Source organism: Manis javanica, chromosome 5, assembly GCF_040802235.1.
Source record: "Manis javanica isolate MJ-LG chromosome 5, MJ_LKY, whole genome shotgun sequence".
NCBI lineage: Eukaryota > Metazoa > Chordata > Mammalia > Pholidota > Manidae > Manis > Manis javanica.
This window is the reverse complement of record NC_133160.1, coordinates 106,448,061-106,466,527: the sequence shown is the minus strand read 5'-3', so window position 1 is coordinate 106,466,527 and position 18,467 is coordinate 106,448,061. Positions and strand designations below refer to the sequence as shown.

Here is an 18,467-nt window from a genome sequence, read left to right as displayed (position 1 = left end):
TGTTGAATGGGATGGTGAAATGGTGAAAACTGATGCAACCACCTCACAATAATAAATAACCTCATCCAGCAATATTCCATATTCTTCCTTTCCTGTTTTTATGCTCACAAAACAAATGTCTTCACATATTTAGTTTCCACAGAGCGGTGTTCAACAGGGTACTGCTGGCATTTGGGCAAAATCGAGCCTTGGAATGCAGGCTACTTTGTAGCTCATGTGGAGAGAGTGAGTAGTACAGCCCCTCAACTGAAGACCACTGCTACAGTGTTTCCAAGTCACTTTGATGTTATTTCTTTATTGAAAAATCAATAAACTGGTGCTCTGATTGCATACATCTGGGTATAATGACCATGAAGTTATGACTGGTAAATCAACTAATAAGACCCCCAGGTGGAAGGGCAAAACCAAGCCCTGCCTGGGAGGCCAGATGGTCTTCCTCAAACTAGGGCCCTTGGGCCAAATATGCATATTTTCAAACTGCAATAGCAAAGCAACTCCCAAATTTTCAAATAAACTTTTATAGTATGCCCTTTCTCAAGTTATTTTCAAAAGATAGCTAGAGGAGGAGCCAAGATGGCAGTGTGAGTACGGCAGCGGAAATCTCCTCCCAAAACCATATATATTTTTGAAAATACAACAAATAAAACTATTCCTAAAAGAGACCAGAAGATACAGTACAACAGCCAGGCTACATCTACATCTGCCAAGAACTCAGTGCCTCATGAAGGGGGTAAGATACAAGCTGCGGCCTGGTGGGACCAGAGCATGCCCCCCAACCCCAGCTTCCCGGCGGGAGGAAAGGAGTTGGAGCAGGGAGGGAGGGGGGGCCCAGGACTGCTAAATACCCAGCCCTAGTCATTCGCATCGGGAGCGCAGACACACATTGCGTGGTGTGCTGGATATTAGGGAAACGGAACAGTAAAATCTGTGAGCAAATCCCTGCAGCTGGCACCCCTGGGACAAAAGAAAAGCAAGTGCTTTTTGAAAGTCTTAAAGAGACAGGGGCCTCACAGCTGGACAGAAGCGTACCGGCACACTCAGCCCAGCAGCTGGGAATCCCGGGGAACTCTGGGCACCCTAACCCCCAGGGAGGGAGCGCGGCTCTGAGCTCCCACCCATCCATTCCCCCTCTGGTGCGACCCACCATAGCAGGGTGGCAGCCTTGGAGCTGCTGCGCCAACAGCAACCACCCAGAGCCTCCACCACAGCCGCCCAGGCCAGACTGAGAGGCCCTATTGGCACCAGCAGCCCAGCACAAGCCACTAGGGGTCGCCATTCTTGCAAAAGAGGAAGGTGACCAGCAAGCAGGCAGGGACTTTGTTCTCCCAGCTGAAACATGTGCCAACTGCCCACAACTGTCTCTATTGCCATGAAAAGGCAGAAGAATTTGATCAAGTCAAGAATAATCTACACAACCCCCGAGAGGGAGCCTGGGGACATAGATGTAACCAATCTTCCTGAAAAAGAATTCAAAATAAAGGTCATGACCATGCTGATAGAGCTGCAGAGAAATATGCAAGAGCTAACATATAAAATTGGGTGGGAGAATACAGAAATAAAACAATCTCTGTAAGGACTTAAGAGCACACTGGATGAGGTGCAAGAGGCCACTAATGGAATAGAAATCGGAAAACAGGAACATAGAGAAGCTGATGCAGAGAGAGATAAAAGGATCTCCAGGAATGAAAGAATATTAAGAGAACAGTGCGACCAATCCAAATGGAATAATATCCGCGTTATAGAGGTACCAGAAGAAGAAGAGAGAGAAAAAGAGATAGAAAGTGTCTCTGAAGAAATAATGGCTGAAAACATCCCCAAACTGGAGGAGAACATAGTCTCTCAGACCACGGAAGCCCACAGAACTCCCAACACAAGGGACCAAAGGAGGACAATACCAAGACACATAATAATTAAAACGGCAAAGATCAAGGACAAGGACAGAGTATTAAAGGCAGTCAGGGAGAGAAAAAAGGTCACCTACAAAGGAAAACCCATCAGGCTATCATCAGACTTCTCAACAGAAACCTTACAGACCAGAAGAGGATGGCATGATATATTTAATGCAATGAAACAGAAGGGCCTTGGACCAAGGATACTGTATCCAGCACGATTACCATTTAAATATGAAGGAGGGATTAAACAATTCCCAAATAAAAGTTGAGGGAATTTGCCTCCCACAAACCACCTCTATAGGCTATTTTAAAGGGACTGCTTTAGATGGAAGCACTCCTAAGGCCAAACAGATGTCACCAGAGAAAATAAAATCACAGCAAAGAAAGCAGACCAAATACTAACTAAAGGCAAAAAATAAAAACTACTCACAAAAGCAAAGGAAACACAAAAGAACAGAAAATAAAACACCAAACATATAAAGAATGGAGGAGGAGGAATAAGAAGGGAGAGAAACAAAGAATCACCAGACTTTGTTTATAATAGTTCAAAAAGTGAGTTAAGTTAGACAGAAAGATACTAAAGAAGCTAACCTTGAACCTTTGGTAACCACAAATCAAAAGCCTGCAATGGCAATAAGTACATATCTTTCAATAATCATCCTGAATATAAATGGACTGAATGCACCTATCAAAAGACACAGAGTAACAGAATGGAAAGAAAACCAAGACCCATCTATATGCTGCTTACAAGAGACTCAACTCAAACCCAAAGACATGCACAGACTAAAAGTCAAGGGACGGAAAAAGATATTTCATGCAAACAACAAGGAGAAAAAAGCAGGTGTTGCAGTACTAGTATCAGACAAAATAGACTTCAAAAAAAAGAGAGTAACAAGAGATAAAGAAGGATATTACATGATGATAAAGGGCTCAGTCCAACAAGAGGATATAACCATTATAAATATATATGTACCCAGTACAGGAGCACCAACATATGTGAAACAAATACTAACAGAATTAAAGGAAGAAATAGAATGCAATGTATTCATTTTAAGAGACATCAACACACCACTCACTCCAAAGGACAGATCCACCAGACAGAAAATAAGTAAGGACACAGACTCATAGAACAACACACTAGAATAGATGGACCTAATAGACACCTACAGAACTCTACACCCAAAAGCAGCAAGATACACATTATTCTCAAGTGCACATGGAACATTTTTGAGAATAGACCACATACTAGGCCACAGAGAAGAGCCTCAGTAAATTCAAAAAGATCGAAATTCTACCAACCAACTTCTCAGACCACAAAGGTATAAAACTAGAAATAAATTGTACAAAGAAAACAAAAAGGCTCACAAACACATGGAGGCTTAAAAACATGCTCCTAAACAGTCAGTGGATCAACGAACAAATGAAAATAGAGATCAAGCTATATATGGAGACAAACCACAACAACAACAACAACACAAAGCCCCAGCTTCTGTAGGATGCAGAGAAGGCAGTTCTAAGAGGAAAGTATATAGCAATCCAGGCATATTTAAAGAAGGAAGAACAATCCCAAATGAGTAATCGAAAGTCACAATTATTGAAATTGGAAAAAGAAGAACAAATAAGGCCTAAAGTCAGCAGGCGAAGGGACATAAAGATCAGAGAAGAAATAAATAAAATTGAGAAGAATAAAGCAATAGAAAAAATCAATGAAACCAAGAGCTGGTTCTTTGAGAAAATAAACAAAATAGATAAGCCCGTAGCCAACTTACTAAGAGAAAAAGAGAATCAACACATATCAACAGAATCAGAAACTAGAAAGGAAACGTCACGACGGACACTACAGAAATACAAAGAATTATTAGAGAATACTATGAAAACCTACATGCTAACAAGCTTGGCAACTTAGAAGAAATGGAGAACTTCCTAGAAAAATACAACCTTCCAAGACTGACCAAGGAAGAAACAAAATCTAAACAGAACAATTACCAGCAACGAAATTGAAGTGGTAATCAAAAAACAACCCAAGAGCAAAACTCCCGGGCCAGATGGATTTACCGCAGAGTTTTATCAGACATGCAGAGAAGACATAATACCCATTCTCCTTAAAGTTTTCCAAAAAATAGAAGAGGAGGGAATACTCCCAAACTCATTCTATGAAGCCAGCATCACCCTAATACCAAAACCAGGCAAAGACCCCACCAAAAAAGAAAATTACAGACCAATATCCCTGATGAACATAGATGCAAAAATATTCAACAAAATATTAGCAATCCGAATTCAAAAATACATCAAGAGGATCATACACCATGACCAAGTGGGATTCATCTCAGGGATGCAAGGATGGTACAACATTCGAAAATCCATCAACATCATCCACCACATAAACAAAAAGGACAAAAATCACATGATCATCTCCAGAGACACTGAAAAATCATTCGACAAAATTCAACATCCATTCATGATAAAAACTCTCAACAAAATGGGTATAGAGGGCAAGTACCTCAACATAATAAAGGCCATATATGATAAATGCACAGCTAACATCATACTGAACAGCAAGAAGCTGAAAGCTTTTCCTGTAAGATCAGGAACAGACAGGGATGCCCACTCTCCCCACTGTTATTCAACATAGTACTGGAGGTCCTAGCCATGGCAAAAATCTCTTAGACATAAACATGAGCGACTTCTTCATGAACATATCTCCCCAGAGAAGGGAAACAAAAGCAAAATGAACAAGTGGGACTATATCAAGCTGAAAAGTTTCTGTACAGCAAAGGATACCATCAATAGAACAAAAAGGCATCCTACAGTATAGGAGAATATATTCATAAATGACAGATCTGATAAAGGGTTGACATCCAAAATATATAAAGAGCTCATGCACCTCAACAAACAAAAAGCAAATAATCCATTTAAAAAATGAGCAGCGGAGCTGAACAGACAGTTCTCCAAAGAAGAAATTCAGATGGCCAACAGACACATGAAAAGATGCTCCACATCATTAGTCATCAGAGAAATGCAAATTAAAACCACAATGAGATATCACCTCACACCAGTAAGGATCGCCATCATCAAAAAGACAAACAACAACAAATGTTGGCGAGGTTGTGGAGAAAGGGGAACCCTCCTACACTGCTGGTGGGAATGTAAATTAGTTCAACCATTGTGGAAAGCAGTATGGAGGTTCCTCAGAATGCTCAAAATAGAAATACTATTTGACCCAGGAATTCCACTTCTAGGAATTTACCGTAAGAATGCAGCACTCCAGTTTGAAAAAGACAGATGCACCCTTATGTTTATTGCTGCACTATTTACAATAGCCAAGATATGGAAGCAACCTAAATGTCCATCAGTAGATGAATGGATAAAGAAGATGTGGTACATATACACAATGGAATATGATTCAGCCATAAGAAGAAAACAAATCCTACCATTTACAACAACATGGATGGAGCTAGAGGGTATTATGCTCAGTGAAAGAAGCCAGGCAGAGAAAGAAAAGTACCACATGATTTCACTCATATGTGGAGTATAAGAATAAAGAAAAAACTGAAGGAACAAAACAGCAGCAGACTCACAGAACCCGAGAATGGACTAACAGTTACCAAAGGGAAAGGGAGTGGGGAGGATGGGTGGGAAGGGAGGGATAAAGGATGGTGGGGAGAAAGGAGGCATTACGATTAGCATGTATAATGTTGGAGGGTGCACGGGGAGGGCTGTGCAACACAGAGAAGACAAGTAGTGATTCTACAGCATCTTATTACGCTGATGGACAGTGACTGTAATGGGTTCTGTGCAGGGGGATTTGGTGAAGGAGGGAGTCTAGTAAACAATGTTCCTCATGTAACTGTAGATTAATGATACCAAAAAAAAAAAAAGATAGCTAGTTTATTTTCCAAAACCAGCATCTCACCTCATAGCATTCACAATAGTTTTTAAGACATCCTGATCGTTTGCAATTACATCCTTTGCTGTGACGTCGATCTGATTCTCCCTCCTTTCCTTTCCCTATTTTAGGCTTAAAAGCTTCTGGATTTCTGTCAAGGCATGCCTATCAAAACAGACCAAATGTCAACTTAAGTTAAACCACAATAGATTAAACACTACAAAGGGAATTCATTTTCTTTGTAGAACAATTGAGTTCTACAAAAAAAGGGAAACCAGAAATTTTTGTCAGTTAAATGAAATAAAAAGTCACCTTTATTGCTTTTTGCCTTTCATTTTCATGTTCCAAATTATTATAACAATTAGTACAATTGCAGTTGTTGCAAAATTCACCATTTGCAAAGCAATCACAATATCTGGAATATAAAAATCAGTGCAAGTCATATGAAAAGTCATTTTTAAGACAAACAAAACTAGAAATTATCTGTTTAAATAGCTGTATATATGTGGTAAAGCATTAGATATGTACTCAGAGCTACCTAGTTAACAGAGTTAAGAATATACTGATTGTCAACCATATGATTCGGCTCAAAGTTAAAGTCACAGGCTCCTAGAATATTGATTTACAAATTTAGTTCCAGTGGTAGCTGCTGTCAACATGAGAGCTATGTGATTTTATATACCCTCAAAATAGGTTATTTCAAAATCATGGAAAGGGAAACACATGGGCTATCTTTTATTAGTGGAACCTGCTCACCTGAACTACAGTCATGCTTCTTTGGAGTCTAAACAGCCTGTAAAACCATTGGTTTTCACTTAAGTGTTTCACATCAAAGCTCTTAGTCCAGTAGTAATCAGCCAGTTAAGCACCCAACCATTTTTAGAACTACCCGAAGTATTACCTCATTTAGGACACCAAATAAAAAGATCATCAATAAGATCAAATTCATTGCCTCACGGAGAGATGCTCTGTCTGGCTCATGCTGCTGTGCCTCTCACTGCCTCATCTACGGTAAAGATTCTAGAATTCTTTCTGAATGAATGAAAGAGTACTTTTACACTGTTGCGAGTGCTTGGACATTCACTTGTATACCCATTTAAATTACTCAGATTTATAAAATTGGCTTTTAAGAATTTTTAATTAACTCTGTTTATTTTTAAAAGCATTTCCAGTTATACCAAATACGAAACAGTAGCAAAAAGACTTACAATTTTAAACACAGCGATTTTGTACAATTACAGGGCTTTCTGGGCCGACTGGCAGACTCTGATGGGATTATGCTACAGACACAAAAAAAGATATTCATTTTAATCAATTAAAGGTAACTACTAAAAATCAGAAAAGTCTCCAACCTATAAATTCCTCCTAAAATAAAGCTTTAACAAATGTATTCATCTCTCATAACAGTTTGTTATGTTGTTCCCTTTACATTAAGTTCAAAAGCAGGTTGTCAAATGAAAAGAGAGGTAGGGAGATAAGATGTGAATTTAAAGAATAAAAGTAGTAGTAGTTACCAATAACTTCTGAAGAGCACTCCACAAAAAATATTCTTCCTTCTGAGAGAACCAAAGCTAACCTCTCCTTAGAATGTTTGGGGCTCAATTATAAGAGGCAGTGAGGGGAAATGGGTGTTTGCAGTTGGAATCTGGGCAGGGAGGGGTAGGCTGGGTCCCTGTAATCAACTAAGCACTGCTTCTAAACCAATAGTGCAAGGGCAGCAGCTAACCAATTAAAAAACAGACAAACAAAAAGCAAGCAAGGACCTAACATAACTTTAAAACTAGCTAACATCATTCTAAAAACATATTCAGGATACAAGAGAGAGAAGGGAAAGAGCATAATAAAACAGATGTGACAAAACCGGTGAATCCTAGTAAAAGATTATTTGGAGTTTTCTGACTATTCCTATAACTCTTCTGTTTCAAGTATTTCTAAATAAAAAATACTGTAGAGGCATGCTCACATGGCCTTGAGGAAAAAAAAATCACATAAATAAATGTATTCTGAAATATATACATTTGATGCTGCATTTAATCTGGTCCAATAACTTAACTTACATTTTTAAAAATACTCACCCATTGAATGGAAGCCTTGCCTGGGTCTGGATACCAGGTGTTCCGGTAAAGTTAGAGTTGCTTGCTATAGACACATAAGAAGACTGCTGTAGCTAGATGTAAAGAAAGGTAATTTTAGACCATATTTGCAAAAATGGACAATACTCTCAGATATAATGATCAGGAAGAAACACAAAGCCATTTACTAAAATAGGAAAAGTAGTATGGGGAATTTCATATAGTTTCATAAAAACTTCATGCATCTCTTCCAAAGACCCAAACTAAGACTAGAGGTGAAAACAATATGAATGTTTTAAAGTACTACCCAGCACAAATATATGAAATCTTTTTCATAGACCAGTAAGTGTATCAGCATGAGGAAGTTCTGGATAAATGCCCTGAAAGTACTGCAATAACTTATAATATTATGGGCTAGAAAAATGCTATGTGTCTATTTGTAAATAACACAGGTACTATATTGATCATTTATCACAAGTTACAGAGAATGAGAGATCACTTGCACAGTAATTAAGTTTCTATTTTATACTGATAAGAAAAGAAATGCTAATGAGAAAAACAGTGAACATTCACTTTTTAATCAGTAACACATAACAAATACTAAAGTACATTTCATTAAGGTACACAGATTTGTTTGTCACCCTTATAGTCTGAGTAGATCAATTCAACAGTTTAGAATGTGGTGCTAATTTGCTTGAGCCTAACATGGAAAAGAAAACTTCCACCTGCTTCCTAGAAGCAGCACTCTCAACCCAAGCCCGCCAGCTGGCTGACACATGGCTTTGACTCTGGACAGATTTCTGAAGGTACGTCACCTGAAAATGTATCTCACAGTCTGTTTTCCAAGAACACACTAGTGGCCTCATTTTCACTGATGAGGAAGAGCTTTGTTACAGAGTCCTTTCTAATTCATTAGGACTCTGCTGATTTTAATCTTCAACTTATTTTCTTTCACCATGATCTTTCCCTCACATCAAACTGCTGCTATCAGTTCCAAATTGTCTGACTTGTATATTTGATTTGTGCTGTATATTTCTCAATGCTAAAAGATATATAAAAATAAACTCAGAAGTTTTCATCAACATCTCAGGATTTTGATAAGAGCCATTTTAATACTGAGTTATGTTTTGAGCAGTTTCAGAATGTGGTAGCACTAGACATCTTAAACCCAATTATCCTTTATTGGAATGCAATGACTTCCTTTTTTCCTCATACCTGAGTAACATACTGAGCTGGAAGCACTGCATAACCCACGTTCCCTGTGCCTGGAGCTGGGGCCAGCACAGTGCCTGGTGGCAGGTTAGTGAGGTTGGGCTGGATCTGTGGCAGTGGTGTGGCAGGCATGATGAGCCGTTGCTGTGGCTGGCTGGTAGTAACTATCTGAGAAGTTGGATTGATTGGTTTTGGAACAACCTAAAGAAAGGAAGTACATGGATAATTACAACTAATTTTTGCAGCTTCTCAATTCAGCATAAATCTCTCATACTTAAATCTTAACTTTGAGTTTTAAAAGTAAATTGTCTGAGAGAGACTGAGAAAAGAAGTCACGTGATACTCACTTGTTTGACAGCTTGTGCTGAGACAACTGGAACTGACATCCGCACTGGAGTAGTGTTAACAACCACTGGCTTTGCTTTTTAAAAAGGAAGGGAAAAGGGACAATTCATTTATAGACAATAGTATTAAAAACATTTAAGATACTTAGTTCTCTCAAGATATCCTCATGAAAGAGCTTAAAGAATTCTATTTCTTTCCTATTTGGAACAATCTTTAATCATGACTGTTACCTTTCAGAAGTCCTCAGCCCATCTACCAGAAACTTGTATCTAAGGTAGCTATAGTCTGTCTACTTTATAAGAGAGTATTTGTTATTTAAGATGGTCCACTGAAAATACTTCATTCTTTATTCAGATGATTTATACATTCACTACTAAATTCAGTCAGATGAAATGTTAAACAAATTAAAAAACTTGGGAAAAATTTAGAAGCTTGGGAAACAATGCTGTTCTCCACTGTTTCTAACTACTCTGTTTATATTCAAACCAGAGAAAATACCATTCTTGTATAATTCATTCTCTACAGAATACCCACTAAAAGGCAGTGTAGCATGAAGGTTAAGAATATGAGCTCTTCAGACAGGGAAAGACAAATACCAAGTGATTTCACTTATCTGCAGAGTATAAAAACAAAGCAAAACAGAGAGAACAAAATAGCAGTAGACTCATAGACACTGAGAGGGGACTAGTGGTTACCAAAGGGGAGGGGTTGGAAAGGGTGAGGGCGTGGGGATAAGGGGATTAAGATGCACAATAATTTGTAATCACAATATAGGTTTTGCAGGGATGGTAGTACAGCATGGAGAATAAAGTTAATGACTCTGTAACATCTTACTACGTTGATGGACAGTGACTACACTGGAGGGGGTGAGGACTCGATCATATGGGTGAATGCTGAACCATGGTATTGTGTATTTGAACATCATAAGATTGTGTATCAATAATACTTTAATAAAAAAAAAGAAGATGGGCTCTTAAATCATAAGACCCTGAGGGGTTCAAATCTCAATTCTGCTGCTTTCTAACTAAATTCTTTTTGTCTGTATTCCTGTCTGCAACGTGGGGATAGTATCTCCTTTACAGTGTACAAGATTAAATATGTTTTTTCATGAAAATTTACCAAAACAGTGGCCAGCCAATAGTAAATGCGTGAGCAATGTTAGTGCTATTATTGTCACTCTTGCTGTTATTATTACAACCATTACTACTACATAAATGGTATTGTGGACAGTGTTCAGGGAAACTAAAGTACAAGACACTTGCTCAGAGAGATTACATTCAAGTAGAGCAGATTAGACAAGTACCTTTATAAAATAAATACTGTTAAAAAAGAAGTGCTATGGAAGTCAATGGTGACAGACCATACATCTGACTGGCAGAGGATGAGAATATGCGAAGAATGTATGGGGGCCATAAGTGCCCCAGATGGGTCCTGATCAGTGGACAGGCTCATGGATGAGAGGAGGACAGTCCAGGCAGAGGCAGAAGCACAAGTGGAGGCCTGATGCTGGCAAGTAGCAAAGCATTTCACAAAATGTTGAAAAGACCAGTTTGGCTGGAACTAGGGTTAAAGTCAGCAAGCCCAGGCAAAAAGGCAGAATGTGGCCATTTTGTTGAAGACCTTGAATTATGAGGGTAGAATCTGATATTTAGTATGCATTTTTAATTCAGTAGGCAATGAGAAGTTTCTGAGGAATCTGAAGTACAGAAATATTATTGTAATAGGACAAAAATGAAATTATATTTGGCAGCAGTGTATAGAACAGAAATGGGGTTGCAAGAAACAAGAAAGAAGAGTGCAGAAGATGAGGGTCTAATCTGGGGTGACAGCACTGGGGATGGAAAGGAGATGTGACGGGGGTGAAAGGCCCAGGAATCATCCACCAGCTGATGGCAGCAGTTACAGGTGTAAGGGAAGAAAAGGGAAGTCACTGTGTGGCTGTCAAGTGATTAGGAAAACGACAGGTATTAGAACTAAAAATTCAAGGATAAACTGACTTGAAGGGAAGATGAATCCTGGTATAGAGAAATGCTATGATGAAATTCAGGAGAGAGGCTGGCATGAGACTTGTAGTTTGGACCAAAAGGAGTACAACTTTTAAAACTGCTTACTTCTATTTTCACAGTGTAGAAAAGGGATTTAAGAAGACAGAAAGGAGATCCCTTTGGGTTTTTTTATTTATTTATTTTATTCAGAATAGAGCCTGGTCTGAAAGAGAGGTTGAGATGATGCGATTTCATCTATTCTGGACAACAACAAAAACAGACGTCCCTGGATAGAATGGCTGGGCGGGTTATGGCTGAAGACAGAAAGTTGAGTCCTGAGTGAACATTAGAGAGTGCCCTGACCTAAAGGGGAGCAAGCCCCTCTGGCAAGGTGACAAGCTAAGGAGAAGCAGGGACGGTGAGAGACTGCCAGAAAGCCTATGCTTAGTGGTGGTGATTCCATCTCTCTGAATATAGTAAAAAACACTAGACTGTATGCTTAACCAGGGTGATTTTATGGTAGACATGAAGTACATCTCAATAAAGTTGTTACACAAAAAGAGCATATGCCCATGAATTTTAAGAGCAGTGACACTTGATACCTGCTTTAAAACTGTTTCCTGTTCTGTTTTGATTCTCCTCAGTTACTTTAACTTCAATAAAGTTATAATAACCACTGCAGACTGGCTTCAGCAATACTATGAAGAGTTAAAGGGGGAATTAAAAGGAATTAAAAGCCTGCATTCATGCCTGGGACATAGAAGAGCGGACTCCCTACACCACTTGCTCTGCAGGGTGATGCTGGCTGGTCGGAAGCACAGAGAGCAGCAATCCTGAAGCAAGTGCAGCAATCAGAGGAAGATAATAACTTCTGGGTGGTCTTGAAATAATAGGAGTGTGTGGCCTGCCCTCCCTTACATCAGTTGGGAGACTCCAAAGATTCTTATTTGGATAACAAAGAAAGGATAACTGTCTCCCCCACCCCCGCTACACATACATGCACACCCTAGAAAATTTGGGAAATCTAGGTTTATATTAGCTTGGCATCTGCATGCTGAGTTTTAACTGAAATCTGGGGAATGAGAAAATGTAGAGTGAAGTGGTCAGGAAATAGAACACTATAAATAACCTAGGGAAAGGGGTCAGGAGTTATACTGATGCTACATAACTAAGTCAACAGTCTGTATGTTTCCTTCTCAACTTTTGAACACCATCCCACATTACTAGTACTATAGTTTCATAGAGGCTGGCATAATCTTTTATTTTTCAGTCTTTAAGAAGAATTCTGAACAATCCTTTTAGAACAGCCTCCTTCCATGTTTCAAAAACCATACCTGCAAGTGTTTAAGGCTTTTTAATTTCTTAAATTGATTTCCTTCCTCACAAAGACAGTAGGAGATTACATTCTAAAGAGGTTAACCAAGCACTCTGCTGCATCTTTCCACTGTGTTGTCTGCCATCCAGCCAGGAAATAACATGGTGGAGCCTGTGAATACTTTTCTATGGCTTTGGTGGGACAATGTACAAGATGAGCCCAATTCCCTTTGGCACAAGTAAATCTCTCAGAGGATATTAGGCCTTTACAAAGGCATACTAATACATTAGATGAGCTAGAGCAACTATATTTAATGTGTCTCTAATCAAAACTGTAAACTTAGTTAATCATTTCTATAAAATACCTATAATATATTCCCAGATCTGATATGAGATAGGAGAGAATGACAAAAAGGGAAAAATATGGGTGGATATACAGGAAATCACATGGGTGGTATGTGTATGCAGGAGGAAGAGGGTATAGAGAGAGAGAAAGGGAAGGAGCCAGAGACCTGGAGGGGAGGAAGAGGGAAAGCTGAAGGTGGAGAGCAGAAAAGAAATAGGCACCTGGTGTGGGAAGGGATTTCCAGATGGCAAAGAGAACAGAGAGCGGGAGAGAGGCAGAAAGACAGACACAAAGTCAGAAAAAATGGTACCAGTAAACACACTATGATGATGAACTGTCCACCCCATCCTTCCCCTCCTCCTGGACCTACGGCTCCCTTGACTACTCCCACCAAAGGCTTATTCTCGATAGCGAGTACCTTCGTGTTAATGTTACCCTGGGAATGGATACCCAACGTACTATATACAAACAGACAGACACATAAAAAACCCAACTGTGTCTAACTGCTGCTTTATATCATAATATCTAAGTAAATTGGACTTACAGCATGTCTCATAAGACCCTGTTAATATTGAGAGGATATAAAGCTTGACTCCCTTAGTCAGCAATTCATTAAGTTTAATTTTTTCTCCTATTAAGAGATTTTCTTCTAAAATCAGTTTAAAAAGTGATTAAAAAATATAATTACTTGATATGCCTAATTTTAATAGAATACAAGCAATAATCCTGTTTCCTTCATGTGTTCTCCATTTTCTATCAATAGCTTAAAAATTTTGATTTTTTTCTTTCACAAAAAATCTTGATTTTTTAGTTTCCCTTAGGTAAACTAGCTATTAATAATAGATAGGTCTAACCCTCTGATCCCTTAATAAAAGGAATCAGTAAACACATAATCTTTAATTCTTCTATTCACATCCAGCAGACAATAAATCATTCACTTGCCATCAACTGCTTTTTGACATCGATGGAATATGCACAGTCTTCCAAGGAAAAAAATTAGGCCCTAACCGTCCTGATCCTTTCACACCATTTGATTTTTTTTTAAAGTACATAAATATGCAGAAAGGTTATATGTATGAGTCTGTGTATGTATATCAGGTAGTAGGAGAGGTTAAACAGAAAATGAAAGGACTACAAACAGGATTATCCTCCAGGAAAAGTACAATAGAGCAAAATAACAAAATGTTTTAATTGCCGTTTATTAGCAATTACAGATTTAAAATAAGGAAAGGATGAAAGTGATATAAATTTCTTATCATTTATATCTTGCCTACTGGTCATTCCACTGACCCAATCCCTATCGAGCAGCTTCGAAGTTTAGGAAATGAGATAAATAATCTGGTTCCAACTAAATTTATCCCACTAGCATAAATGGTAGATTTTTAAACCAGCAATGAAATGGCGACCCACAAACTGATCAATACTTATGGTTAGCTAGTAGCAGAGCACATTTGTACCAAATTCTGGCAGAAGGAGATAGTATAGTTACATATGACTATGATTCTATTGTTCTCTTTCTGCAACAGCTGCTAATTCAAACTCCCAGCTGAAATGCTGTACTTAATCAGGATTTCAGCAAAAGGACCAATGTTCTTTAATAATTTCCAAAGCATTAATTAGTGTTTTTAAAAAATGGTTACTAACCTTGCTGAAGAGGCTGAGTGTTTGTACTGGGGTTCTGACTAACTGGCTGGGTTGAGCTACTGGCTGTGGTGGCAGTAACAAGTCGGACATAATGAAACTTGCTTCCAGGCACTTGAATCTGCTGGACATTGGGAGCAGTTGCCAGAGGAATAATTGTCTTAAACTGTGATGTGCTCACGCCTCCAACAGTGATGGTCTGCACAGCTGATTTCACTGCCTATTAAACAATACAACATGGCTATCATTAATCTTGGATTTAACTTTCCTACTCCTTTTAACTTATGACAATCACTCAAGCAAAAAGTGTGCTCCTGTATTTCATCAAAAGCTGTTAAAAGAAACAACCTGTTCAAAGAGAAATGAAAAGAATAGCAATGAATACAGGAGTGAAACCAAAATTAATGAGTTCTGCCTTCCATTTCTAAGTAGTTAACTTTCTTGGTAGTCCAGGTCAGATGACTTGCTATGAAAAAATTATTACTTAAATTACAAGAACATATTCAGTTTTGTTAATTACCAGGCAAACCTTATGCAAAAAGGATTATTTTAAAACTCCCAGAATTAAGCCTCATATTCAACATAGAGAAAAGATGACACAGAAATTTAGCTTTATTGCTATTCACCAAATTAACTATGACAAATTTCATTTTAACGTATTCTAAAGGAGAAAGAAACCCAAAACAAAAGCTCATCTTGCACCCTCATTAAATCTAGTCAATTCTGAAAGGCATATGATACTCCACAGATACACATGTACCCATTAATGTATGGATAAGAGGCCAAATCCAGTCCAAAATTATCCCAATTTTGGTTATATAGGGAAAGTGGCCAACTTTGGTGATTCAGATCTGAGTCAATATAATCATTTTAATCATTTGTAATCTTTTCCTTCAGTCTGACAAAAAACAGTGGGACTTTCCCAAAAGCTAAATGAAACATTAGAGGCAGAATACAACAAACGTCTTTTAAGATGTCTCCAACTGATGTTTAACCAATGTACAACAGAGACTGTCATACAAAGCAAAGGTCCACACAAGATTCTCAAACTAGTTCTATAGTATTAGAATTACATCCCCAGCTGTTCTTCAAAAAGACCTAATGCTAAAAGATAATTGACATGATAGAGGAAATTTATATTCATTATGTAGATAATAATTTATGAAAAAATAATTTTGAAGAATTTGAACACTTTCATTAAAGCCTGGGAAAAAAGAAAAAAGAAAAAAAGAAAGAGGAGAATGTTACTGAGTTTGGAAACCTTACAGGTAATAGTCAAAGGAGATTACTTCAGCATAAAATAATTCACATCCTCTCATTAGGCAAAGGCTAATGAGAGGCACCACAAGGCAGACTTATAATAAAGGTAAAAGGAGAAGGGACTGGTGGTGACCATGGGGGGAGAGAGGGATTGGGGTGAGTGGTGGAGAGGGTGAGGGGGATAAAGGGGCGAAAAAATTCTCAATCATAATATAAGTTGGTCACGGGGATGTAATACAGCATGGAGAATATAGCCAATGATTCTGTAGATTCTATAATATCTTCCTATGTTGACAGACAATAACTGCACTAATGGGAGTGAGGAATTAAGAATATGGGTAATTGTTGAACTACAAATGTGTTGTACATTTGAAACCAATATCAGATTGTATATCAATGATACTTCAATAAAAAAATAATAAAGATAACAGACAGACCATAACCATAGCAGTCATCAGTGAGTTAAATGAAAATATAAAGCCTATGGGATAAAATGTGTATATACAGAAGCTACTGAAAAATCAAGCAAACTATGAGACAAACATACATAGTGGTGGAAGAGACTATATCAGCTCAAAATGGAAAAAAAGGTACTATATTAAGAAACAAAGTGCCTGAAACATAATGGTTAAATTTACTGGGTATTTAGCATGAATACACAGCAGTGAGTGCTTTTTAAAACTCTAAGTTTATTTGATTTAAATCTAGAAACTACATGATGAGCTGGGCATAGCATGGCACAGCACAGGGGGTGGTTTAGTTAAGTTTGCATAGTACAGCTTTTCCCATCTCTTTACTTTCAACTCTTCTGTATCCTTAACTTCAAGCTACAGCTCTTGCAAGCTGGATATAATTGGGTCTTTAAAAAAAAGATCAGTTAGGACCATATTTTTAATCAGTATTATCTCTGTTTACATCTAACATAGTAAAATATTTGGATTTAAATCTACCACTGTACCATTTCCTATCTGAAATACCTATCCTCTTCTGTTCCTTTTTCTCCCCTTTCTTGCCTTCTTTTGAGTTAAATATTTTATTATTTCATTTTCCCCTGTATTAGCTTATTTATACATTATGATACTGCTCTTTTAGTAGTTTGCCTAGAGATTACAATGTAAATGTAGGAATTAAATTAGTATTTCATATTCCACCCAATGAATCACAGAACACTAATAATATTTACTCTTGCCCCATCTTTGCGCTGTTTAGTATTTTAATTCTGCATATAATTTAAACTCCACAAGATGTTCACTTAGATATAACCACAAATTTACCTTTTCTGTTGTTCCTATATTTCCATGCTTCCCTTTGGGATCATTTTCTTTCTGCCTGAAGAACTCACTTTAAGATTTCCTCAAGTACAAGTCTGCTGATGAAAAATTCTCTCTACTTTGTTACTTAAAAAATGTCAAATCCTTACAACACTAAACTATGTTTTCTACCTTTATCTTGCATCTACCTACCACTTCAGCATTTTATTAAAAATAAAAATAATAATAATAATAAAGGGAGAAATGTGGGATCCACATATAAATCAAGTATAAAAATCAAACGAATATTCATATTTGACCTGATTGTTTATGGTTCATAATGCGTGATCAAAACCGAAAGTTTCTGTGATGACTGCCCTTGTACTGTTCACCATGTAAGAACTTATTCACTATGTAAGAATTTGTTCACCATGTAAGAACTTGTTCGCTATGCTTCAGAAGATTGGAGACTGACGAGAATTAGGCTTGAGGTGGATTAATGATTGTGCATTGAGCATTGAGTCCCCTATACAGAATTTTATTGTTGTTAACAACCATTTGATCAATAAATATGAGAGATGCCCTCTCAAAAAAAAAAATGTCAAATCCTTTCTTCATCAGTATCGAATTTGCTTTGATAAAACTCACCTACCGAATTGTTAGGCTCAGATTTAAGTTTTCAGTTTGAATGTATTCATCTGATTTTTTTTATAGTTACCAATTTTCTGCTGAAATTCTTCATCTTGTCAAATAAATTTATGAATTTATTAATCTTTGTTATTTTAAAAGTCTGAGTCTGATAACATCAATACATATATCTCTTGGTTTTCAATAATTTGGCCTGGTTGCCTGGTATGCCTGATGATTTCTGATTAAATGCCAGGCATTGTTTATGAAAAGGAGATAATTTGAAGCTCTGAATAATGCTATATTCCTCCCAAGAGAATTCACTTTGGCTTCTGGCAGGCAGTTAAGAGCAGGGGCAGTTTATGTACTAAACCGAACATAAACTGAGCTGATTTGAAGCTGAGCTTCAATCTTCAGGAGGTCTTGTCTGTTTCTCATTCACTTTTCCCCAAGGTAAAAGTTCAATGGCCTAACTTGGGTGTTTACAGGGTTCCTCCCTATGTTGGGGACTGAACCCAAATTTTTTTCCATGAGAACTATAAGACTGACAGACCTGCTCAGTGCCTCAACTTCACTGAGCCTCTTTCTGCTCACCCTCTGTCTCTGAGCCACAACTTACAAATCAGCAAATGTTTTA

General features: G+C 37.8%; 1 protein-coding gene across 8 annotated transcripts in view; it reads right to left on the bottom strand.

Annotated features, from left to right (window-relative positions):
- LIN54 (lin-54 DREAM MuvB core complex component) overlaps positions 1–18,467 on the bottom strand; it is a 79,611-nt gene that overhangs the window by 7,143 nt on the left and 54,001 nt on the right. For all 8 annotated transcript variants that reach the window (XM_017675394.3, XM_017675398.3, XM_037021173.2 and 5 more), the window contains 7 exons: positions 14,697–14,913; positions 9,410–9,483; positions 9,066–9,263; positions 7,854–7,945; positions 6,987–7,058; positions 6,091–6,193; positions 5,806–5,943 (listed from right to left, as the gene is read on the bottom strand). In XM_017675394.3, the coding sequence (XP_017530883.1) occupies positions 5,806–5,943; positions 6,091–6,193; positions 6,987–7,058; positions 7,854–7,945; positions 9,066–9,263; positions 9,410–9,483; positions 14,697–14,913 (894 nt within the window). The remainder of the gene's footprint in view (positions 1–5,805; positions 5,944–6,090; positions 6,194–6,986; positions 7,059–7,853; positions 7,946–9,065; positions 9,264–9,409; positions 9,484–14,696; positions 14,914–18,467) is intronic.